The sequence below is a fragment of the Neolamprologus brichardi genome, chromosome 20, assembly GCF_056152115.1.
Source record: "Neolamprologus brichardi isolate AB-2024 chromosome 20, ASM5615211v1, whole genome shotgun sequence".
Lineage (NCBI taxonomy): Eukaryota > Metazoa > Chordata > Actinopteri > Cichliformes > Cichlidae > Neolamprologus > Neolamprologus brichardi.
Genome location: NC_142123.1, coordinates 28,513,632 through 28,539,672, shown reverse-complemented (window position 1 = coordinate 28,539,672; position 26,041 = coordinate 28,513,632). Strand labels below are relative to the sequence as shown.

At 40.7% G+C, this 26,041-nt stretch overlaps 2 protein-coding genes across 7 annotated transcripts in view; both read left to right on the top strand.

Annotated features, from left to right (window-relative positions):
* hspg2 (heparan sulfate proteoglycan 2) overlaps positions 1–26,041 on the top strand; it is a 103,587-nt gene that overhangs the window by 72,777 nt on the left and 4,769 nt on the right. For 4 of the 6 annotated variants that reach the window (XM_087833327.1, XM_087833325.1, XM_035909176.2 and 1 more), the window contains 27 exons: positions 1,383–1,518; positions 1,664–1,815; positions 2,890–3,034; positions 4,263–4,406; positions 5,536–5,670; positions 5,787–5,968; positions 6,111–6,306; positions 6,519–6,698; positions 6,835–7,095; positions 7,221–7,383; positions 8,030–8,127; positions 8,223–8,489; positions 8,610–8,722; positions 8,860–9,007; positions 9,106–9,222; positions 9,397–9,414; positions 10,735–10,819; positions 11,347–11,491; positions 11,586–11,688; positions 11,792–11,901; positions 11,987–12,095; positions 12,203–12,301; positions 12,476–12,697; positions 13,113–13,357; positions 13,447–13,618; positions 14,710–14,841; positions 15,147–15,203. In XM_087833327.1, coding sequence (XP_087689453.1) covers positions 1,383–1,518; positions 1,664–1,815; positions 2,890–3,034; positions 4,263–4,406; positions 5,536–5,670; positions 5,787–5,968; positions 6,111–6,306; positions 6,519–6,698; positions 6,835–7,095; positions 7,221–7,383; positions 8,030–8,127; positions 8,223–8,489; positions 8,610–8,722; positions 8,860–9,007; positions 9,106–9,222; positions 9,397–9,414; positions 10,735–10,819; positions 11,347–11,491; positions 11,586–11,688; positions 11,792–11,901; positions 11,987–12,095; positions 12,203–12,301; positions 12,476–12,697; positions 13,113–13,357; positions 13,447–13,618; positions 14,710–14,841; positions 15,147–15,203 — 3,934 coding nt within the window. The remainder of the gene's footprint in view (positions 1–1,382; positions 1,519–1,663; positions 1,816–2,889; positions 3,035–4,262; positions 4,407–5,535; positions 5,671–5,786; positions 5,969–6,110; positions 6,307–6,518; positions 6,699–6,834; positions 7,096–7,220; positions 7,384–8,029; positions 8,128–8,222; positions 8,490–8,609; positions 8,723–8,859; positions 9,008–9,105; positions 9,223–9,396; positions 9,415–10,734; positions 10,820–11,346; positions 11,492–11,585; positions 11,689–11,791; positions 11,902–11,986; positions 12,096–12,202; positions 12,302–12,475; positions 12,698–13,112; positions 13,358–13,446; positions 13,619–14,709; positions 14,842–15,146; positions 15,204–26,041) is intronic. The other 2 variants (XM_087833328.1, XM_087833326.1) reach the window with 1 other exon arrangement.
* LOC148097015 (uncharacterized) lies at positions 15,218–26,038 on the top strand. Its single transcript, XM_087833506.1, has 3 exons — positions 15,218–19,129; positions 20,501–20,517; positions 21,764–26,038. The coding sequence occupies exons 1-3, from the start codon at positions 16,812–16,814 to the stop codon at positions 24,133–24,135; spliced, it is 4,707 nt and encodes a 1,568-aa protein (XP_087689632.1). The 5' UTR covers positions 15,218–16,811; the 3' UTR covers positions 24,136–26,038.

Below are 26,041 nucleotides of genomic sequence, written 5' to 3'. Positions count from 1 at the left end.
TGAAAACTTGTCAATGGGTTCAGACACACATTGAGCCACAGCCCGCCACAGCCCGCCTCAGCCACTGCTCGGTTTAGCCTCCCTCACGGTTGAATGGTCCGAAGCTAAGCAGCTTTGTCCATGGATGCCCTGACACCCCCCGGATACAGTAATCCCTCCCCAGACCAACCCCTTTCTGTTTCTCCTCCCATCTAAGGTGTTTCCAAACTTAATACAAGCTCATTTTCAGCTTTGCTGGGCATCTGACTGCCATGTGGAGTAGAGTACAAACAAGTCAAGTTGCTAGCCGAAAAGTCTCAGGAGCTCATAAATATGTGGTGAAATTGTTTTAAGATATTTGATGGTGGATATAAAGTTTAGACCTGTTTTAAAATGCTAACTGTCACAACCTGTCTTCTCTAAATGTCGTAATTTTTTCATTATTTTGGTGATCAACAACTGTTAGCTGTAGTAAATTTACAGTACTGTGCAAAAAGTTTTGAGTCACCCCAAATTTCTTTATATTTTGCTAGGAAAGTTGAAAATAGGTGCAGTGATTTATTGAAACGTGCAAATGTAAATCGAGGTACATTATGTAAGGCAAAAACAGAGTTTGTTCAATTTTAAACCAGCTTCAAAGTCAATAATTGGGAATTGGGACTGAACAATAATACCTGTTCAGTCTGTGCTTATGATTCAACACAAAAAATGTTGCTCTTAAGCAACATTTCTTTGTAAATTCTTGAAGCGGTCTGCAGTATCTGTTCCTAAACAGATACTGTTTATTTGCTCTAGATACTTTTTTAGGCCCGGTAAGTGGTACGTGGCTTAAAAAACAAAAATCCTTCCTTTGCAAAGGGTCTAAAAGGATTTAAAAAAAAAACCAATGTTCAAAGAATTTTGAAAGACCTTCATAAGAGAAAATGGTGGAAGAGACCACCTAAAAAAATCAAGAAGGCTGCTGGAAGCTTGGGAACAAAATATAAAGAAAAGTCCTCAAGATGAGTGCACAGTGCTGTAATTATCACTGATCGTGGACTATTAACAAATCATAACATCGTAGTAAAGCTGGCACTACTTTTTACACTTCCATGTACGATGGACAGTGTCACCAAATTCATAAACAACTGTACAAACTAGAGTAATAACAGCTCTTGTCTCGTCTTTAAGACCTATGCTATAGTGCTTTTGTGTTGCTTTTAGCTAGTAATGTGACTCAATCAGCAATGTTATATTTGTGCTGTTTCAAGGGACACAGGTAAGTAATGTGCTCTGTCAGTTTATGATTTATCTTTGTCAAATATGAGGCAAATATAAGTCAAATAATGCTTGTTTTGTATTGTTTCACAAAAGAATGGTAATGTAGTTTCTAAGTTTGTCTCATTTTTGTATGTCCTCTCCAGGCTCGTAATGACCGCACCGACATCGGTACTCTGTTCATCCCTGATATCAAAGTGGCCGACTCGGGTACTTACATGTGTGTCGGCAGCAACAGCATTGGCTCAAATAGTGCTCCCATTAAAGTCAGTGTGCACAAAGGTAAGACAGCATGGCAGTCAAACTAAAGTCATCAGTGTCTCAGACACAACTTTGAATTTTAATTTCATTTTATTGTGTTTTACTATAAATACTCTGACAGATAAAAACACCGTGCAGCTTAACTATTTATGTTTGTGCCATGCAGCTGATCATAGCTATAATGTGGTGAGCATCCAACCATCCATAGCTGATGTCCAAATAGGCCACAATCTGGAGCTCAACTGTTTTGCGCCAGGAAATCCTCCTCCCCCTGTCATCTGGACTAAAGCTAGTGGACACCTCTCTGCCAATCACCAGGTAATCACACATTGTGCGTCATTGTTCCTCCATTTGATAAGAGACATCTTATATGCTAGCAAGGGAAAATAATCTATATAACCTTTATCTTTTCCAGACTGCACATAAATTTGGTTCTTTGACTTAGACTCACTCAACATACATACAGTACATACTATACAATCACAAGGATCGCGGTACTTGCCGAAGTCCAGTGTATGCACAACCTACTTTTGTGCCTATCCATTATATCAGTTTTGTCAGCATTTTTATGTCAGATATAGCAATAGTAATATATAATCCTTAGTAATGCATGCACAGTTAGCATGTATTTCAGACAAAAGAATTTTGTAAAAACAGTAAATAGTAAGAAAAACTTTTAAGATTTGGAACGAGACATTACTGCCGACTTTTTTTTAATGCTTTGACCACCAGAAAGTTGTGTCATCTAGTTCAAGAAAAGGCTGACATTTCCGAAAAGTATATCTCCAAAACTAAGCATGTCACACAAAATAATCTAGATGGACACATCTGTCAAAACAGCTGCGAACCACCAAGTAATAGACTTTTCAGGCCTTGTGGTATCTGGCAACAAGATATAAACTGCAAATCCTTTAACTCCCCTAAGTTTCAATGTGATGACAGACTTGTTGTTCCACAGCAGCTCACAGATGCTCAGTTTGAGTTTCATCTGGGAAAATTAGCTGTAGGGTTCATCATTCCCACAGTGCATCTTGGTGGCATTGCTTCCCCTGGTAAATGTTAGCTGTTCACACGATTTCAAAGAGAAGGGAATCAGCTGGCTTCCGTCAGTTGCTTAAAATGTAGTTCAGTCCCTGGTCTGTGAATTTGCAGCCCTATATACAACAGCATACTTTATGTTAGTAACTATCATTAAATTTCCCGTAACTTGTCTGAATATATTCCTGAGCTTAACGTGTAATGTTGAGACATAATAATCAATTATATTGGCTTCATTAGTGAGTGGTTATAATGTTTTGCTCATTAGTGTATTGATTTTTTTTCCAGTAGTAAATGTAAGGTGGTAATTTCATCGTGCATGTTCAGTTGAAGCAACTCGATTCCTTTGTGCAGGTTGTGGGCAGTCAGCTACAAATCCTGTCAGCTACTGCAGACGACTCAGGAGAGTATATCTGTCGAGTACAAGGAAACCCCAGCGGCTCTGGATCTCATGTCCATCAGGCCTCTGTCTCTGTGTCTGTTACTTCGTCTTCTTCACGTAAGTTTGTGTGGCACTGAGAGCCTCATTCAGGTGGTACAAGCCCAATTTCAAAAGAGTTGGGACACTGTGTGAAATGTCAGATCCCATAAACCGATTTTTTATTCACAACAGAACACAGAAAACATATCAAATGTTTAAACTGAGAAAATGTACCTTTTTGAGAAAAGTATTAGCTTATTTAGAATTTGATGGCAGAAACACATTGTTGTATTTTTTATTTCACGGTGTGTAGCATCCGGATCCTTCTACTAGGAAACCATGACCCTGTAGTAGATGAAGTACACGGTTTTGCGTTGTCTTGCTGAAATATGCAAGGCCTTCCCTGAAAAAGATGTCATACGGGAGCACATGTTCTAAAACCTGTATGGATTTTTCAGCATTGATGGTGCCTTTCCAGATGTGCAAGCTGCCCATTCTATTGGCATGAATGCACCTCCATAATATGAGACATTCAGAATTCAAAATTGTACGTTGAGGAACATTATTCTGAAATTGCTCAAATAATTTTTCTGCAGACTGGCATCGCAGAATCTATGAAAAGGTGCTCTTTTTAGACCCACTCATGTTAGTGACCTGTTGCTAATTAACCAAATTAGTTACCACATTTTCTTCCAGCTGTTTATTTTTTATTTTTTGGTAACACTTAATTTTCCAGTCTTCTTTACCCAGTCTTTTTTTATTTTATTTTCTGCTGCCATTATATTCAAATGATCGAATATTTTTTATGAAATAGTAAAATGACTCAGTTTAAATATTTGATTGTTTCCAATGTTCTGATATAAAGACTGACTGACAGACTCGAGTAATCTAAGAGCCCATTGGGTTTTTTCACATTGTTTAAGCTCACTGTGTTCACCATGCTTGAGATTGACAGTACCAGGGATTTTTATTTGCCAGCATCCGTCAGCAGCTGGGCGAAACAGGGCATTACATGGGAAGGTGTTGTTCTCACTGCTTCACTTCATGAATGAACTTTTCCATTTTCCAGTGTTGCCCAGTGTGACCTCAGATTGAATTATTTTCCCTGCAACTATCCCATGATCTCATCCTCGATCACTTCTTCCTTGACTTCAGTGATGTTTGAGTTACTTTCCCAGCTGCCAGTGTAACCCATCACCATGCTGAATCTGTTGCTTCATGTTTTTGTGGCTAGTATATCAGTTAAATGAATGAGATTGTTCAAAGAGATTTTGTCCAGAGTCAAAACCACTGCTTTCTGCTGCAGGCCAGCAGAGCCCAATCATTGCCATTGAACCCCACAGCGCTGCAGTGCGTATAGGGGAGTCAGCCAGCTTCAAATGCAATGTGTACAGTGGAGCCCAGCCTGTTAGACTGGAGTGGAAACTGGCCAGTAACAAGCCACTGCAAGGTAATTACTGTGCTCAAACCGCCTTTAAAGAACAAAACCTTCTTAATGACTTCTGATTTTATGACATAATTATTTACAATCAGTTACATCTGCAGTTCACCCTCCATATTATATTCTATGTTTAATCACTAATTTTAAACTTCATTCAGGGAGCTTTTCAGAAAGTGTCCTTTTTATTGTAATAACAAATTGATACTTGCTTATAAATATGATCAATAAATATTCATATTTTCTAGAGTGAAAGCTTTTAGAGTGAAACCAAGGGTTTACTTGGGGGCTAGAAAAACATATTTGAATGTTTTCGAGAATTTTCTGAGATTTAAGGATAAAAACCAGGGTGTTTTCACACATTTACTATAGTTCTGAACTGTTCTAAATGTTACCACATGTCCACCTCAGTTAAACTGGACAATAAAAAATCTTTAACCTGAAAGTTCACAAGTATAATGTCCATATTATGTCAGATTGCTCAAAGGTGGGACATTGAATTCAAAGCTTCTGTGTACTTCGTCCTCCACGCTCTCGTCAAGCAGCTTCTTAGCCTAAATCACACAGAGCATTTCTAGTATTAAAAATATGACTAATACAAAGTATTTTCTGCTAAACAAAAGTAGAAAATGTTCAGACAGCCTCCATCCCATTCGCTTCCGCTGATCCTTTTCAGGGTCGCGGGGGGCGCTGGAGCCTATCCCAGCTGTCATAGGGCAGTACACCCTGGACAGGTCGCCAGTCTGTCGCAGGGCCAACACACAGGGACAGACAACCATTTGCACTCACTTTCATTCGCACATTTACACCTAGTGACAATTTGGATTATCCAATTAACCTATCCCCACAAGCTGCATGTCTTTGGACGGTGGGAGGAAGCCGGAACCTGAAAGAGAATTTCTAAATGAGTTTTCATTAGCACTCTCCTTTCCCGTGAAGTTTTACTTCTTTCAAACCCCACACCGCCAAAAAGGTTCACACTTTTTAGAGTCTGTCTTAAAGAAGTAATTAGATACCTCTTTGTACCAGTGAATAAAAGAGATCACTACTGCTGATTTTGTAGGCTGAGTACAATTTTTTTAAATGTCCTCTTCAGTTTTTAAAGCTAATTTAATGTTTCATTTGCCACTGTGTTCTGCAGACAATGTCAAAGTTAGCTCTGATGGTTCTGTTATTACCATTACCAATGCACGCACCATCAACCATGGTGCCTATCGCTGTGTGGCAAGCAACCCATTCGGCATCACGCACACCATAGTGTCTTTGATTGTTAAGGGTAAGCTGCATGCATGTCATTCAGCACTTTAATCCAACTGGTTTGCACGATGGTTCCCTCTAGTGGCTGCTTAAATATCAGCACTCCATACCAATATTGTGCGTATGTGCCTTCAGAGGCTCCTGTGGCCACGGTAACCCCTGTCGGGCCTGTGCAGATTAGGGTGGGTGAGCCCATTAACCTGGAATGCCAAGCTTCAGGAGAGCCCCGCCCCTCGGTTTCATGGCACAGGCTTGACAACAACCGCAAGGTAGTGCTGAGCAGTCCTGTGCTCATGGAGTCCAACGCAGTCATGCAGGTACTGATATTCTTAGACCACTGTCAAAATTTTCAAAACAATTCAAATTTCTACATGTTTTCCTAGTTAAAGACCCAGCTTCAAAGTCAGTGCTTGTCTGTTTATTTTAATATTATCTCTTTTAATTATGTCCTTTTTTCAGATACTAGCAGCACGTCCAGAAGACAGTGGCACATATGTGTGTGCAGCTCGAAACAATGAAGGTACTACTGAGACCAGGGTGGAAGTAATTGTCGAGGGAGGATCCCAGTTGCCTACAGTGCCCAGGGCCTTTGTTCCTGAACCGCTTATGATTGTAGTGGAGGGTCAAACTGCAACACTGCGCTGTGAGGCCCACGGTAATGCCTGCAGAGAAGTTATTTTGAATTCATCTGAAACCTTTTTATAAATACACTTTGACAGTTTTTATGTTATAGTACTACAAAAAGGTAAAACCTGTAAAATCAGCTTCATTTTAAGTGAATACTGCAAGAAGTAAACAGTTTGAAAGTGTCCATTTCAAGCCAAGCTGAAAATAATATATTTATTCCCCTGCTTTGTCTTTTGGTAGGTTTCCCTGCCCCACAAATCAGGTGGACCAAGCTGCGGTCCCCTCTGCCTTGGCGGCACACGCTTGTGAACAACAGCTTGGTGTTGCAAAACGTTGGGAGACAAGACTCTGGAGAGTACATTTGCAGTGCCACCAACAACATGGGCACCACTAAAGTCACCATTACGTTAGATGTAGAGAGTGAGTGTCTGTATTTCCACTGTTGCTTCTGTAGTCACTTTTCAGAGTCTGTCTGGGTATGCGTGTACTACTCTGGATTTAAAGTAGTTTTGCAGTCCATAGTTAATCTACTGAGTTTTTCCTCTCTTGTCTCTAGCTCCTCCGTATGCCACCTCTGTGCCTAATGATGTGGCTGTGCGAGTTGGGGAGGTGATCAGGTTGCAATGCCTGGCCCATGGAACTGCTCCTTTGACCTATACTTGGACCAAGCTTGATGGAAACCTCTCGCCAAGGGCTGAGGTTAGGGAAGGGGACCTCCAGATAAACCTAGCTACCTCTGAGGATGCTGGAAGCTACAAGTGTGTGGCCAGCAACAAAGTGGGCAACAGTGAAGTGATTGCAAAAGTCACAGTCAGATGTGAGTTAGGCCAGTAGTCTAAAATAAATACCACTCATATTTCTTCTTGTGAAAATTTCTTCTTGTAACCGTTATGTGCTGTGTCACAGCAAAACTTAGACCGCATTCTTCTTTCCTTTTTGTAGCTCCGTTGGCAGTGCGTGTAGCACCACAGGTTGAAGTAAAAGCCCAGGGCAGTGCTGTGGAGTTCACCTGTTCAGCAGCAGGTGGTGTAGAAACCAAGATTGAGTGGCTAAAGGAAGGAGGAGCCCTGCCACCAAACAGCCACATCAAGGATGGAGTGCTCAGGTAATTCGTTTTGGATTCACGAAAATGGAAAAGAAGTCATAATTAAAAACGTGTCAGTATGTGGATGTTTGTGTGTTCTGAAAGTTTAATCTTTACATCTTAGTCTTCCCAAAACAAATTAAACATAATAAACTCAAAAGATCTACCTAAAGGTGAGGTGATATTGTGTACTTTGGCTTTTGTCAAGTCAACAAATGTGCATCAATTCAGTCAACACATGAATCAATCTCTTAATGCATTTTGAGTTTTCTATATTGTCTCTGTTAAGGTAAATTTGTTCCTACTGAACATTTTTAAAACAAGTTACAGTTATGTGATTTTAATTTTAAAGGGCAGATTATGAAAACTGCATATCAAGGAAAGAATATGATGAATTTATGGGGACTATGTTCAGACGTGGATTTGGTGTGCTTGTGTTTATTTCAGGCAGGAGGTTAGTACAGAAGGAATGAGCTAAAAGTAAACTGCAGAGCCTTTGTTCACTGTGATAAATACACTCTCCGGCACGACGGTGTAGTTTGTTGATATGTTTGTAATGTTTTTTCTACAACAACTGAGGTCTATAGAAGCAAAAGGAAAATAATTAAGTCCTTTAAATGTTCTATAATATGTATTCAAACTTTTTTCCAATCACCTTTTCCTGCAGGATTGAGAACCTAGAGCAAAGCAATGAAGGTGTTTATATCTGCCGAGCTAGCAGCGTGTATGGTCAAGCACAGGACACTGCTCGTTTGACAATCCAAGGTCTGCTACGTCCTTTGTGTATACGCTAATCTATACACTGCTTTATCCAAACCAGTTCCAACCTTATTCATCTTTGTTATTTATTTTTTCCACAGCCTTGCCAAAGGTCATGATCAATGTGCGTACCTCAGTGCAGACAGTTATGATTGGGAACTCTGTGGAGTTTGAATGCCAGGCTGTTGGTGACCCAGAGCCCACAGTAAAGTGGAGCAAAGTCGGCGGGTCTCTGCCACCTCACATTGTAGTGAAGGGTGGCATGCTGAAGATTGAACAGGTGACAGAGGCCGACGCTGGCCAGTACCGCTGCACAGCCACCAATGATGTGGGCTCAGTACAGTCTCAAGTGGTCCTGAATGTCCAGTGTGAGTTAATAATGGGACATTTTTCCCTTTCATCACATAGGCAGATGCTTGCACTTTCAAATATATTAATGACTTAAGCTCCCACTCATCATCTTTTCAATTCCTAACTTGTTTGCACAGCCCTTCCTCAAATTGCTGCTCTGCCAAAAACGAAGGAGGTGGCGGTTGGGTCAGATGCAGTCTTGCCTTGTGTGGCCTCAGGATATCCTGTTCCTGATATCAAATGGTCTAAGGTAGCCTAGCAGACATTGTTGAGATAGATTATTGAGGCTAAAGTCTCTCTTTGGTAAAACCTTATTTATAAAATATGTGGATAGTGTGTTTTATGTACAAATCTGTTGGGGTTTTTTTTGTTTGTTTGTTTATCTAGCTTGATAGGGAGCTTCCTGCTAAGTGTTTCCAAGAAGCCAACGTGCTGACAGTTCCTCGGGTCACCCATGAGGATTCTGGCACATACGTCTGTACAGCCTCAAACAAGCAGGGCAAAGTGGAGTCCTTTACTACACTTGAAGTCCATGGTTAGTGTGGGGAGTTGAGATATTAGTAAATAGTTGTGAGTTTGAACCAAAGAAAAGCCTGCGTTAACTATAATGTGATTCTTTTGTTTTTTTTCCAGAGAGAGTGATGCCATATTTTGCCCAGGAACCCTCGTCGTACCTCACCCTGCCAACTATCAAAAATGCTTATAAAGCTTTCAATATTAAGGTCAACTTTAGACCTGATAACGTCGATGGTAAGGATGTACATACTTAAATCTGCTTTAATTGCATAGTGTATAGTTTGCATTACTTTTTTGTTAAATCTTGTGCATTGTTGTGTAGTATATTTTTCATATCTCCTCATGTGTAATTTCACTGCGTCTCCTGTCCCTTCCATCTCTCTCACATCTCACCCGTGTGGTGGGAAGGTCTCATATTGTACGCCGGTGAGTCTCAGTGCTTGAGAATCTCAGGAACTCAAGGCTGATGTTGGCAGTATTGCTTTTTGGCTGCATCAGATTTTCCCATAATGCATCCAGCTCAGAGCTGATTTTGGGGCTGTGAAACAGATTCGACATGGTGCATGGCCAATGTTTTTGTACTGAGTTTTCATTCATGATTCCAAGAACACATTTGGTAATATTAGATGTGATCAGTATTAAAAAAGCTTACAAGTCTGCTTTCACATCCCAGTCTTGTTCATCCGCTTCAAAGCTATGTACAAATCAGCTGTGCTTCAAATGATTGTATGTATAAGGAAGAACAATATTACACATGCACATTTGAAGCTAAAGTCAAGCTGCTTTTGCAAGTACAGTAGTTATACTGTCTCTTTTGAATGAATGGGGCATGAAATAATTCAGCATTGATGGAAATCTATCTGGCTCTAATTTTCATCATTGCCAGTTTTATCTTTTGCAACTTATATGTGACATTACAGATTTTTGCTCCACCCATCTGGTAGCAAATTGTAGCAAAAAAAACAAAGCAAAAAAACACTAAATAAACTGCAAGAGCAATTTAACCATACTATTAAACCTTTTGACACAATTGCTTGCAGGATTGTAAGCTTTCATATATTTAGAGGATCAAATATGGTAAAGTTTTTACATAACAGGAATTAATAAAAAAGATCAGGTCTTTACAAGATCTTAAAACTATGTAAGTGCAGCCTCAGATTAATGACAAATGAATAATAATTAATTACATGTTTTATAGTATCCTTATTCTTTTAACATGTTGATCATCCATTTTCGGTAAAGATAAAGGTAGACATGCAAGATTGCATGTTCCCATTTCCCCATGAGCCTCATATAAGCATGTATATTTTCAGCATGTAGAGAAAGAAAACAGAAGAATATGCTATTATGATGTGACTGGTTCCATTTTGCAGCCCAGCGATAGGAGGACCATTTGTAACATGGCTTTGGTTGGCTTTATACTCGTGTCACCCTAGCATGCTGCTTTACCATCCAGCTTTCACTGGATTGATTGTTTCACTTCCTGTGTGAATGATACTGCAATCAATATCCATCCTAACAAGTCACTTATATATCGTGTAAATACTCTGAAAGCAGTGCCAATAAATGAAGGCACAGCTGAAAAAGGGAAATTATGCACCACTGAGACAAGGATATTCTTGTAATAACATCATTTAAATAAATCTAGTCGATTTTTTTGACTTATTAAGATGGATAAGGATTAAGATGTGGGGGAAATGATCTAGAATCAACTTTGTACTAGTATTGTGTCTTCTTGCTGTGCAGGTATGATTCTCTACAATGGCCAGAGAAGGACTACAGGAGCTGACTTTATCTCTCTGGGGCTTGTGGGTGGCCGCTTGGAATTCCGGTCAGTTGAAATCAATTTAAATTTGTTATCATATATACTTGCAAAGAAAAGCGTCTGGACTTCTTTAAGTTGCTTGAAGACGTTTCACCTCTCATCCGAGAAGCTTCTTCAGTTCTATGGTCAAATGGTGGGGAGTCCCAGATTTAAACCTTGTGGGAGTATCCCCCCACAGAGGGACAAAAGGACCCCCTGATGATCCTCTAATCGCCTGAGCCAAGGTGTGAAACTGGGTGTGGGTCCCAATCAGCCAGGGTTTTGGGTGAACTCATTGTGAAACCTGGCCCCACCTTATCATGTGAATTCCTGAGGTCAGATGGCCCAGGATGTGAGTGGGCGTTAAGGCGTCTGGGGAGGGAACTCAAGCAACTTAAAGAAGTCCAGACGCTTTTCTTTGCAAGCTCCTTTGACTACAATGACCTGGATGACTGAGAACCTTCACAGACATCATATATACTATTGCTATAATTTAAAAATGGACAGGTGACCTTAAGAAGATGTATGGATTTTTAAAATCTCTGTTATCTTAGGTTTGATGTGGGCTCTGGCATGGCCACCATACGTGACCCACACCCTATTAAACTGGGAGAGTTTCACACAGTTGAGCTGCATCGCAACCTCACCCAAGGATATATTATTGTAGATGGAGGAGAGCCCATCAATGGCAGCTCACAGGTATTGTAGTTTCAATGTAAAAGCAAGACAGCTGATCCGCTATTTGCACTTAATTTTTAATGCAAGTTAATGTGGTCTTTTTTCTGTTAATAAGGGCAAGTTCCAGGGTCTGGATCTCAATGAGGAGCTTTATGTGGGTGGTTATCCCAACTACACAGTCCTCACCAAAACTGCTGGAATTAAGACTGGTTTTGTGGGTAAGATATCCCACGCTTTACTAAATAACAGAACTACATTGTGGGGAAAGGTTCTGTATATATGTGTGATGATTTGCCCTTACTGAGTGTTGGTACCGTGCAGGCTGTATTCGTCAGCTATTCATCCAGGGTGAGGAAATCATCTTTAAAGACCTTGACCGCAGCTCTACTGGTGTGACAAACTGTCCTACCTGTGAAGATAAACCATGCCAGGTCAGTTAAATCTATCCACATCTTTCTTTGTTTGCTGTTTTATTTTATTATAACCAGTGAAACAAATTGTAATATCCTGAATTAGAATGGAGGGATGTGTGAGGATTCAGAGGCTAGTTTGTATAAGTGCAGCTGTCCCAGAGGATTTACAGGCAGCAACTGTCAGCACCACTCTTCTCTCCACTGTCACTCGGGTAGGTGTGAATCACTAATTGACCCCACATTTGAATCCAAGTATCTGAATATTCCTAATGGAATTATTATAAACAAATAAAATCATAATTTTTCACACCTTTTTCAGAGGCCTGTGGACCAGATGCTACTTGCATCAACCGCCTGAATGGCCTTGGCTACGACTGCCGCTGCCATCTTGGCAAATTTGGGGATAAATGCATGGATGGTAAGTTGAAATATACCTTTGTCTTTTATAAAAACAGAAAAATCTAGCTGTTATGACATATTTTTACAATGGTCATGATGAATATGAAAGGTACATAGTGATATGCAGATATAATTATTTATAACACTGCGATAAGAAATTACGTTTTTTTTATTTTTATTAATTTCCTCCTAGGGGAACTGGTTACCACGCCACTGTTTGATGGTGAGGAGTCATACATCTCCTATCCTCCTCTGACCAACATCCATGATGACCTGCGTGTTGAGCTGGAGTTCAAGCCAGTGCAGAGAGATGGCCTGATGTTCTTCTGTGGTGGGAAAAAAATGAAGGTGGAGGATTTCGTCGCCATTTCCATGGTGAAGGGACATGTAGAGTTTAGATATGAACTGGGCACAGGTAAAGAGAAATCATATTTATTTTTTATTTCAAAATAAGCAAATGTACAATTTAGGTAGTGATACAGTCCCGATTAAAAGTTTAAGTCTACTTGAAAAATGGCAAAAAAAAATCATATTTTGTATGGTTGGATCTCCACAAGGTTCCAAGTAGAGCTTCAATGTGCAACAAGAAGAAATGGGAGTGAGAAAAAAAAATTTGAGCATGCAATTTCTTGAAAACAACACTTAAACTGAAACTGTTTTACAGCTGATTAAAAGTTTATAAAAGTAGCTATAATATATAGATATTGATTGTAAATATCACTCCATGATAAATAGAAGTTATAGAAATTTTAAATCAATAAAAGTGGCACTCTTTCCTTATTGTAATTAGTATCAAATTAAACTTGATAGCTTTTGTATTTGTCTTTCAGGCCAGGCGATACTTGTCAGTCCTGAGCCAGTCTCTCTGGGGCAGTGGCACAGAGTTGTGGCTGAGCGGAACAAGAGGGACGGCCACCTGAGGGTCAACCAAGGTCCAATGGAGAGAAAGACATCTCCAGGCAAAGCCCAGGGCCTCAATATCCACACCCTCATGTACATAGGAGGAGTGCCCAACATGGACATCCTGCCTAAACCTGCTAATGTCAGCGACATGTTTGAGGGCTGCATAGGAGAGGTGAGATCTCTGTGTACTAAAAATGAGATGCGGTTACACAATATATTTGAACATGTGGAAGCTTGAATTAGTTTGTATTACATGCTTAGGTTTCCATCAACAACAAGAAGGTGGATTTGTCCTACAGCTTCACAGAGAGCAAATCTATCAGTAAATGTGTGGACAGAAGCCCATGTGACCGACGGCCCTGTCTGAATGGTGGTCACTGCATGTCTAGTGCTGAGTATGAGTACCAGTGCCTCTGTAAGGATGGATTTGAAGGTGAGTGCTTAAAAGAAGACATAGCAAATGTCACATGCAATGCTCCCTCTAATCTGTGTTGCGCACAAAAAAAAAATCTAACCTGAATTGAAATTAAAATAAATAGTGTTAGTCAGTAAGTGACTGGCTGCTCCAGTATGGGATTAGAACGATGTCACCTTATCCCATAGTCCAGCCAATAATGTGATTTCCATTCGTATATACGCAGCTAATCAACGTCGTTGACAGGCTATGACAGCGTCCTTATGTGCCGACACCAGTGTTTTAGCTAGCAAAGCGGCATGGCTGATGTGGAGTGAAGCCACGCTAATGACGTGTTCAACCATTGGAGATGTGAAAGTGTGGACTATAGCACAATTGAAAAACTATAACAGTTTTTCAATTGTGTTGATAGGCCACGTAAAACCATAGTTATTATAAAAAATATATATGCCGTGTTTGTTTATTTCCTGAATACTATCGTTATTTATATTTACTGCGGGAAGGAACGGTAAAAATGGCGTTTTATAAGGAAAAAAACTCCGCCTGTGAGCAACCCCTCCCCACCCCCCCAGCCTTTCCTATTGGTAGAAAAATGTACTATGTGGACCAATCAAAAACTGATATGACAACATGACATTTAGTTGTTTAGGAAGAGAGAAGTTTTAGGAGTTGCGGCGGTGTTTTGAGATGTGAGAGATTTGCGACGTTTAGCGCAAATCTTGTGAAGTTAGTGTGTAGTGTAGTCAATAGTTTTGTTGTTTGTGTCAGAACAATGAGGCGGCTGCTAAATGTTACAGGTGTTACAGGAGTAATGCATCTCCTGTTGTCAGGCCTGCAGGTATCAGGCTTGTGATGTTCTCCTTTATCTCATAGTGGACAGAAATCTTTTTTGGGAGTGGCACAAATAATTTGTGTGGCATCAAATTTGATGCAGAACAGCTGATTTTTCTGTAAATAGTTTGAAATGTTTATTTAAAAAAACGCCTTGGCTGCATTTTTAGGGAAAGAGCTGCAAAAAACTTTGTTTGCAAAACAAAAAACTTTTTTGAAGAAGTAACCTGTTTGATCTGTGACCTTTCTTGACTCATGGTTGATATGTGACCCTGCAGGTGAACGGTGCGAGATAGTGAAGGACGCGTGCCATAGCAATCTTCATTGCCAGAATGGAGGCATCTGCATCAACAGCCAGTGTGTGTGTACACCTGGGTACACAGGTCTCAACTGTGAGGAAGTATTATCAGGTGAAATACTGCATGTTGTCATTAAACCAGTCTAAACCAGGAGCAAAAAGTGACTCATATCTTCTCACGTTACACTGCTTAGTACACAGATGTATATCCTTTAGACAAAGCTACACATCATCAAAGCAAAAATGGTTGCACACACAGTCACAAACATACAGCACATGTGATTCAAATTTTCCAAAAAATAAAGCCCATCATACATCAAACAGTTTGCTCCCAGCACTGCATGCTGGGAGGGTTAACCCTAAATGATTACACGTGTCTTACTCCTGCACTCTCACCGCTATATCCTGCACACACAGGCCAGGTCGTCAGCTTCCCAGAGGCCCTGAGGAATTTGGAGTCTAGCGAGGCGAATGGTACAGTATCTAAATATTCAGTCTGCCTGACGCGACGTGACTAACAGGGCCCTGTCTGAGTTTGAGGGGCCCCATGTCCCTTCAAAGCTCCACCTGAACTGTCTTTTACCTAACATACATGCCCACAAAAACACAATCCAAGCGTCTTTATTCTCACCAACAACTGAGGCTCTCATTCCCATTGAAAGTTGGGAGAGGGGAATTCTGCATTTAAACTAAGGGGTAATAGGGTGGTAGCCTGCATTTGGGAGATAAACTGATATATGCACTCTGCATTTGAGTTGCACCATTTTCATTCTGGAAGTGATAGAAATGTGGAATTCCCCTTGTTTTTCTTTTCCTCTTTCACTCTCATTATGCCTGTGCCTGTAAGATGGATACTTACAAATACAATCTTGTTTCTGTAAACTAAAAACCTGCCTGTTTGTACAACCCAAACAAAAAAAAAACCTAAAGCAAAACACTTGTTTCCTCTTTGAAACTAAGTCAGGTCATTGAGTCTGCTCCATGTCAGAATATTTGTGGTCTCACTAACAACTTAAAGTGTCTGCTGAAAGTACAATGTGATCGTTGTTTGGTTCAGTCAGAATGTATTTCAAGCATATTATGTACTCAGTGGCATATGTGCATGGTGCCATGGCTGTGAAGATTTTTGTCCGTAAGAGCAAGAAACGGTCAATAATTGACTCATGTGATGGCCAGTGTTGACACAAGTCTGCATCTTGAAGTTTTGTTGTTCTACACTTTAAAAAAGTAGTATTTGCATATGCATCATTATCTTCTCATCTTTGAGAACATAATGAAATTTAAGCAGTGGCATTTCATTGCATAGGTGTGTTAAAGTGTGACTTTTAGAAAGTCATGGTTCTGTTGCATAGCCTGTAGAGCATAGGTGTCAAACTCTGGCCCCCTAATTACATTTGGCCCCCAAAGCCATACCAAATTACTATTAGAGCTGGCCTACTGGTATTATACAGCTAATATATATATTGTTTAGTATTAAGCTTTGCTTGTTCCATATTCAGTTTTCCAGCAAAACTTATTTGAGTCCATAAGAAAAGATTCATTCTTATATCTGGAGGAAGATTTTTTTTTTCTCAATAAATATTAATGTTAGCCCGCGACTTTGTTCCAGTTTTGAATTTTGGCCCACTGTGTATTTGAGTTTGACACCCCTGCCATAAGTCATTGTTGATTTTGTCTTCACTCTCCATCCCCTGCCAAGCTGCACCTGTGATTCTGCGGCTGCTCACTGATGAGCTGACAGACAAGATCTTTTCTTATCCTCTGCATCCTTACCCTATCACCTCTGCCTCCCACAGGGCGCCAGCCTGCCCTGTTGAAACACTATTTTTTTTCAGTGTTTCAACTGAAAAAATAGAATGCCAATGATGCAAAGTAGAATGCCTTTGATCCAAAGTAGAATGCCTTTGATCCCTTGTGATGTCATCATCTTGCTGAGAGACAAAACCCTTAAATAGGAGCTTTGCTCTGTTAAACTTTGCTGCTCAACGGACCTTGACCTGACAGTAAGCAAATCCTTTTGGAGAGTTTTGAGAGAATTTCGCGTTAATTAGCAATTCACTGACCAAGCCGACACATTTCACCATGTCAGCTAACCCATCCTTCCGCTCAAATGAGCTTGGAATAGTTAAAGGGAGCATTTTGGGAAACCACTACAAGGTGGAGGCTTTCCTTGGAGAAGGGGGCTTTGGTATTGTAGCCAAATGTCGTGATACCAAAACCAACCGAGCTGTGGCTATTAAAGTCAACAAAAGCGACCCTGATATTCTGCAACAGGCAAAACTGGAACTTTTCATCCTGGAGCAGCTGAGAAGGCTGGATCCAGATGCCGCCAACATTGTTAAATGGAACGGCGTTTTCCACGACGGAGAGCGGGTTTGCTTAAAGTTCGAACTCCTTGATCAATGCCTGTGGGACTATATAGGGGACCGGAAAAACCAGGGTCTCCCCATAAGTGAAGTCAGGCCAATTTTAGGTCAGCTCACAAATGCTCTGTCCCACCTGGGTTCTGTGGGAATAGTGCACGCTGACCTCAAACCTGGAAACATCATGGTTGTAAACCGCCATGAGTCTCCCATCAAAGTCAAACTTATAGACTTTGGCCTCGCATGTCCTGCGTCTGCAGTGATGCCTGGTGACCGTGTGGGGACGGTTGGTTATAGTGCACCTGAAGTTATGCTTGGCCTTCCTTACAATGAAGCAAGTGACATGTGGTCTCTGGGGCTGGTGGCTGTGGAGCTTGGTACAGGGGTGCCACTCTACCCTGGAAATGAAGACTATGATGTTTTGAAATACATCATAGAGACTCAGGGTCAGCCACCGGATCATGTTCTAGACTCTGGCGTGTACACTGAAGACTACTTCATTGAAGACAACGACAACCAACAGCGCTGGACATTTAAGACTGACCAACAATTTAAATACAAGACAGGATATGAGTCCCTGGAGACAAGATACATAAAACTGACGCGTCTCGATGACCTCGAACAAGTAATGATGTTTAGAAGAGGACCTGAAAATGGCCAACGTTTGTTTGTAAGCTTAATTAAACAGATGTTGGCCTTGGATGCAAACCAGCGCATAACACCGTCTGAGGTTCTCCGGCATCCCTTTTTCAACCCTAAGAGTTCCCCTTGCATTGACATGAGTGCTGAAAGACCACAAAACCCGGTGGTCTTTCAGCACCCTTCAAACTTGAAATGCAAGAGATCAGAGAAAATCAACTGCAGTTTTCAAAACTCGGTTGAATTTTCTCAGCAAGTATTTGTCCACACATCAGCCAGCCCATCCTTCAGCTCAGATGAGCTTGAAATAGTTGAAGGGAACATTTTGGGAAACCACTACAAGGTAGAGGCTTTCCTCGGAGAAGGGGGCTTTGGTATTGTAGCAGAATGCCGTGATACCAAAACCAACCGAGCTGTGGCTATTAAGGTGAACAAGAACCGCAGTGATATTCTGCAACAGGCAAAAAAGGAAATTTTCATCCTGGAGCAGCTGCGAAGGTTGGATCCAGATGCCGCCAACATTGTTAAATGGAACGGCTTTTTCCTTGACAGAGAGCGAGTTTGCCTGAAATTTGAACTCCTAGATCAATGCCTGTGGGACTACATAGGGGACCCGAATAACCGGCGTCTCCCCATAAGCGAAGTTAGGCCAATTTTAGGTCAACTCACAAATGCTCTGTCCCACCTGGGTTCTTTGGGAATAGTGCACGCGGACCTCAAACCTGGAAACATCATGGTTGTAAATCGCTATGAGTCTCCAGTCAAAGTCAGACTTATAGACTTTGGCCTCGCATGTCCTGCGTCTGCAGTGATGCCTGGTGACCGTGTGGGGACGGTTGGTTATAGTGCACCTGAGGTTATGCTTGGCCTTCCTTATAACGAAGCATGTGACATGTGGTCTCTGGGGCTGGTGGCTGTTGAGCTTGTTACAGGGGTGCCACTCTACCCTGGAAAAAAATATTATGATGTTTTGAAATTCATCATAGAGACTCAGGGTCAGCCACCAGATCATGTTCTCGATCCTGGCGTGTACACTGAAGACTATTTCACAAAAGACAACTACAACTACAACCAACAACGCTGGACATTTAAGACCGCCCAACAATTTAAATACGAGACAGGATATGAATCTTTGGAGACAAGATACATAAAACTGACACGTCTGGATGACCTCGAACAAATAATGATGTTTAGACGAGGACCAGAAGATGGCCAACGCTTATTTGTCAGCCTAATTAAAGAGATGTTGGCCTTGGATGCACACCAGCGGATAACACCCTCTCAGGTTCTACGGCATCCCTTTTTCAACCCTGGCCTCTCCAACAGGTTCCCAAGTATCAACATTGAAAAACCATACAGAGTCAATCTCCAGCATGGCATCTTCCACCCTGGACAAAAGTGATAAAAATACAAACTGGGGTTGGAAAAGGATGTTAACAGCAAATTACACTGGAAACATTAATTAAGCTGCTCCAATAATTACCACTTTGGCTTTTTTTTTTTCTTTTAATTTTCACTCCCCCCACCCCAACCAGTCGTGGCAGATGACTGTCCCTTCCTGAGCCTGGTTCTGTCGAAGGTTTCTTCCTTTTTAAAGGGAGTTTTTCCTTTCCACTGTCGCTAAATGTTTGCTCATAGGGAATCTTCTGATTGCTGGGGTGGCCAAAACTCTAGGGGAACTAGCAATTCTTGTGAAAATTTAAAAAAAAAAAGCCTACCAATATTCAAAGCAGAGCAGCGGACACCTTACCATCACATCAGTCCTTTAATCCGACCTAAAACACCATGTTTACAGAAATAAATTCCATACAAATTGGAACTAAATTGTTGTTTTTGATTGTTTATAAATATATAGTGCTACCCTTCAGCCTCCTAGTAGACATACCTGTGTTATAAATGTGAAACTCCACCGATTTTCAGAAAAGTTGACCTCTGACCTTGAAGTCAAGGTCACTGAGATTTAAGCTTCACAGAGATTTTCAGTAGATGCAACCATGGTATTGATTTGAAAAATCTACACAATCACAAACTTGGATGTCCACAGCGTCTCGCCATATACCAAAGATTAAGAGGTGTTTTTTTCTAGGTTTTTATAAAGATTACAAAACACAAATTACAAAAATGCCAACACTATTGTCATTTTTGACAACGCTATTTTAATGTTGTCCAATGTAGTGCAAAAAAACAAAACAAACCCAAAATTTAATAAATAAAGTAAATAAGGTATATACTACATAGTATACAAAATTTTAGTGGTCCACAATGGGGTCAATGAACAGAATGAAGGAAGTAAGTCTTTTATATGACAATGGTGTGAAAAAGCGTTTTCCTATTTATTTGTATGTTTGTCACACTTAAACATTTCAGATCATCAAACATTTTTTTCTTTTTTATGTAAAAAGAAAAATCCTTTAACTGTCCAGTTTTCTTGATGTTATGATGCTTCTACCACTGGTTTCTCATTAATAAATCAGACTTTGGCTGCTGCAGCAGAAAAAGACAAAGAGAAAATGTAATCACACAAATCAGAGGTGCAGATTTACACTTTACCTGAAACAGAGCAAAAGTGCTTTTTAAATAGGTTAATGAATATTAAGTAATATAGGCTAGATGTCTGGACATTACTAGTTTCATTTGGGCCTTCTGGGCCATTAGTCCTCTGGCTTATTGCCAGTTACCAGCCAAATAGCTTGTGTATTTTATTATCTTAGTGTGTTAAAGATTCTAGTTCTTATTCTGGTCAAACTGTGCTTCATTATTTGTTTACAGCACAGCTACAGTTCCAGGTGACTTCAAGTCAAAAGGATACTACATGTCAATGGCCAGCAGCCTGTATTCAGTTTGAATATTGCTGTAAATGTACCTGGATCTGTTTCTATTGGGTTGTGAATTTGGTCTCACTGTTACATCCAACTTTTAGAGTGGGATAAAGACAAAAAGAAACAAGAGAGAATGGATTTGTAGTTAGAAATCCAAAGTTGCTTCTGTTTTGCCCACAAACATTGATGATGATTTCACATCACTAAGCAGGTTATCAAATGTGGACAGAATGTTAGCAGAATCTTATAATTCTCATAAGATTCTGTTTTTGTGTCATTCAATACAACGTGTTTATGTGTGACATACTGATATGAATCATAGTATCTTATGGAATTCCAAAAATGGCTGCCAGGACAGCTGCCACCACACTGATGTGACACACTACAAATCAACTCTTTGATGCTCTGTGCTGAGTCTGCACAATAACCTGCACTTAAACATTCATTTAATATCACGTACACATATACACATACTGTCCCTCAAGAAGATACTTAGAAAAAATAAAGAATAACATTGAGACTGTAACTTTGCCATAAGTCATAGGTGTCAAACTCTGGCCCGCAGCCTAATTACATTTGTCCCGCGAAGCCATACCAAATTACTATTAGAGCTGGCCTACTGGTATTATACAGCTAATATATATATTGTTTAGTATTAAGCTTTGCTTGTTCCACATTCAGTTTTCCAGCAAAACTTATTTGAGTCCATAAGAAAAGATTCATTCTTATATCTGGAGGAAGTTTTTTTTTTTTCAATAAATATTAATGTTAGCCCGCGACTTTGTTCCAGTTTTGAATTTTGGCCCACTGTGTATTTGAGTTTGACACCCCTGCCATAAGTCATTGTTGATTTTGTCTTCACTCTCCATCCCCTGCCAAGCTGCACCTGTGATTCTGCGGCTGCTCGCTGATGAGCTGACAGATAAGATCTTTTCTTATCCTCTGCATCCTTACCCTATCACCTCTGCCTCCCACAGGGCGCCAGCCTGCCCTGTTGAAACACTATTTTTTTTCAGTGTTTCAACTGAAAAAATAGAATGCCAATGATGCAAAGTAGAATGCCTTTGATCCAAAGTAGAATGCCTTTGATCCCTTGTGATGTCATCATCTTGCTGAGAGACAAAACCCTTAAATAGGAGCTTTGCTCTGTTAAACTTTGCTGCTCAACGGACCTTGACCTGACAGTAAGCAAATCCTTTTGGAGAGTTTTGAGAGAATTTCGCGTTAATTAGCAATTCACTGACCAAGCCGACACATTTCACCATGTCAGCTAACCCATCCTTCCGCTCAAATGAGCTTGGAATAGTTAAAGGGAGCATTTTGGGAAACCACTACAAGGTGGAGGCTTTCCTTGGAGAAGGGGGCTTTGGTATTGTAGCCAAATGTCGTGATACCAAAACCAACCGAGCTGTGGCTATTAAAGTCAACAAAAGCGACCCTGATATTCTGCAACAGGCAAAACTGGAACTTTTCATCCTGGAGCAGCTGAGAAGGCTGGATCCAGATGCCGCCAACATTGTTAAATGGAACGGCGTTTTCCACGACGGAGAGCGGGTTTGCTTAAAGTTCGAACTCCTTGATCAATGCCTGTGGGACTATATAGGGGACCGGAAAAACCAGGGTCTCCCCATAAGTGAAGTCAGGCCAATTTTAGGTCAGCTCACAAATGCTCTGTCCCACCTGGGTTCTGTGGGAATAGTGCACGCTGACCTCAAACCTGGAAACATCATGGTTGTAAACCGCCATGAGTCTCCCATCAAAGTCAAACTTATAGACTTTGGCCTCGCATGTCCTGCGTCTGCAGTGATGCCTGGTGACCGTGTGGGGACGGTTGGTTATAGTGCACCTGAAGTTATGCTTGGCCTTCCTTACAATGAAGCAAGTGACATGTGGTCTCTGGGGCTGGTGGCTGTGGAGCTTGGTACAGGGGTGCCACTCTACCCTGGAAATGAAGACTATGATGTTTTGAAATACATCATAGAGACTCAGGGTCAGCCACCGGATCATGTTCTAGACTCTGGCGTGTACACTGAAGACTACTTCATTGAAGACAACGACAACCAACAGCGCTGGACATTTAAGACTGACCAACAATTTAAATACAAGACAGGATATGAGTCCCTGGAGACAAGATACATAAAACTGACGCGTCTCGATGACCTCGAACAAGTAATGATGTTTAGAAGAGGACCTGAAAATGGCCAACGTTTGTTTGTAAGCTTAATTAAACAGATGTTGGCCTTGGATGCAAACCAGCGCATAACACCGTCTGAGGTTCTCCGGCATCCCTTTTTCAACCCTAAGAGTTCCCCTTGCATTGACATGAGTGCTGAAAGACCACAAAACCCGGTGGTCTTTCAGCACCCTTCAAACTTGAAATGCAAGAGATCAGAGAAAATCAACTGCAGTTTTCAAAACTCGGTTGAATTTTCTCAGCAAGTATTTGTCCACACATCAGCCAGCCCATCTTTCAGCTCAGATGAGCTTGAAATAGTTGAAGGGAACATTTTGGGAAACCACTACAAGGTAGAGGCTTTCCTCGGAGAAGGGGGCTTTGGTATTGTAGCAGAATGCCGTGATACCAAAACCAACCAAGCTGTGGCTATTAAGGTGAACAAGAACCGCAGTGATATTCTGCAACAGGCAAAAAAGGAAATTTTCATCCTGGAGCAGCTGCGAAGGTTGGATCCAGATGCCGCCAACATTGTTAAATGGAACGGCTTTTTCCTTGACAAAGAGCGAGTTTGCCTGAAATTTGAACTCCTAGATCAATGCCTGTGGGACTACATAGGGGACCCGAATAACCGGCGTCTCCCCATAAGCGAAGTTAGGCCAATTTTAGGTCAACTCACAAATGCTCTGTCCCACCTGGGTTCTTTGGGAATAGTGCACGCGGACCTCAAACCTGGAAACATCATGGTTGTAAATCGCTATGAGTCTCCAGTCAAAGTCAGACTTATAGACTTTGGCCTCGCATGTCCTGCGTCTGCAGTGATGCCTGGTGACCGTGTGGGGACGGTTGGTTATAGTGCACCTGAGGTTATGCTTGGCCTTCCTTATAACGAAGCATGTGACATGTGGTCTCTGGGGCTGGTGGCTGTTGAGCTTGTTACAGGGGTGCCACTCTACCCTGGAAAAAAATATTATGATGTTTTGAAATTCATCATAGAGACTCAGGGTCAGCCACCAGATCATGTTCTCGATCCTGGCGTGTACACTGAAGACTATTTCACAAAAGACAACTACAACTACAACCAACAACGCTGGACATTTAAGACCGCCCAACAATTTAAATACGAGACAGGATATGAATCTTTGGAGACAAGATACATAAAACTGACACGTCTGGATGACCTCGAACAAATAATGATGTTTAGACGAGGACCAGAAGATGGCCAACGCTTATTTGTCAGCCTAATTAAAGAGATGTTGGCCTTGGATGCACACCAGCGGATAACACCCTCTCAGGTTCTACGGCATCCCTTTTTCAACCCTGGCCTCTCCAACAGGTTCCTTAGTATCAACATTGAAAAACCATACAGAGTCAATCTCCAGCATGGCATCTTCCACCCTGGACAAAAGTGATAAAAACACAAACTGGGGTTGGAAAAGGATATTAACAGCAAAATACACTGGAAATATTAATTAAGCTGCTCCAATAATTATCACTTTGGCTTTTTTTTTCTTTTAATTTTCACTCCCCCCACCCCAACCAGTCGCGGCAGATGACTGTCCCTTCCTGAGCCTGGTTCTGTCAAAGGTTTCTTCCTTTTTAAAGGGAGTTTTTCCTTCCCACTGTCGCTAAATGCTTGCTCATAGGGAATCTTCTGATTGCTGGGGTGGCCAAAACTCTAGGGGAACTAGCAATTCTTGTGAAAATTAAAAAAAAAAAAGCCTACCAATATTCAAAGCAGAGCAGCGGACACCTTACCATCACATCAGTCCTTTAATCCGACCTAAAACACCATGTTTACAGAAATAAATTCCATACAAATTGGAACTAAATTGTTGTTTTTGATTGTTTATAAATATATAGTGCTACCCTTCAGCCTCCTAGTAGACATACCTGTGTTATAAATGTGAAACTCCTCCGATTTTCAGAAAAGTTGACCTCTGACCTTGAAGTCAAGGTCACTGAGATTTAAGCTTCCCAGAGATTTTCAGTAGATGCAACCATGGTATTGATTTGAAAAATCTACACAATCACAAACTTGGATGTCCACAGCGCCTCACCATATACCAAAGATTAAGAGGTGTTTTTTTCTAGGTTTTTATAAAGATTACAAAACACAAATAACAAAAATGCCAACACTATTGTCATTTTTGACAACGCTATTTTGATGTTGTCCAATGTAGTGCAAAAAAACAAAACAAACCCAAAATTTAATAAATAAAGTAAATAAGGTATATACTACATAGTATACAAAATTTTAGTGGTCCACAATGGGGTCAATGAACAGAATGAAGGAAGTAAGTCTTTTATATGACAATGGTGTGAAAAAGCGTTTTCCTATTTATTTGTATGTTTGTCACACTTAAACATTTCAGATCATCAAACATTTTTTTCTTTTTTATGTAAAAAGAAAAATCCTTTAACTGTCCAGTTTTCTTGATGTTATGATGCTTCTATCACTGGTAGTGCTTTTTAAATAGGGTAATGAATATAGTAAAGTATAAGTAATATAGGCTAGATGTCTGGACATTACTAGTTTCATTTGGGCCTTCTGGGCCATTAGTCCTCTGGCTTATTGCCAGTTACCAGCCAAATAGCTTGTGTATTTTATTATCTTAGTGTGTTAAAGATTCTACTTCTTACTGTTTCTCATTGTTTGATTCACACCGGTGTCTTGCTGGAGTTCATTTTAGGGCTCTGGCAGTTCTCAGCCTGTTCCTATACTAAGGAGCAGATATCAGTCCTGGTGATGGTTTAGGGACTTTCTACGGCACTGTCAAGCTCTCCTAGAATAACTGTATGTCTCCTAAAGTCTCCTGCATGCTCTTGAGACTGTGTTTGGAGACGCAACAAACCTAGCAATGACATGTATTGATGTGCCATCCTAGATGAGTGGGGCTACATGTGCAACATCTGTACAGTCGAGGTATCGTGCTAAATGAAAACTAAAAAACAAAAAAAAATTAAATAAAGAGGCAAAAAATGTCAGTGAGAAAAACAATTCTCTGTTTTTGGGTTTGTCTCATTGTTGAGTAGCTGCTGTATCTACCAGACCAAGAAAGACAGTTTAAAAAAAAAAAAAAAAAAAAGCCTGTGGTTACACTATGGTTACACTATGGTTACACTATGGTTACATAGTGTTTTTTTCTGTCTAAGAATGGGACTGTAGAAATTGTCTAGAAATGTTGCATCCAATCAAGTCTGTTTTACCAGGAACTCTCTGTACTTTTACCACTAGAGGGCACCATAAGTTCAAGTGAAGGTGAAACAGCTTTACTGTGACTTGAATCTGTTTTTATGCTTATTTTATTGTACTTT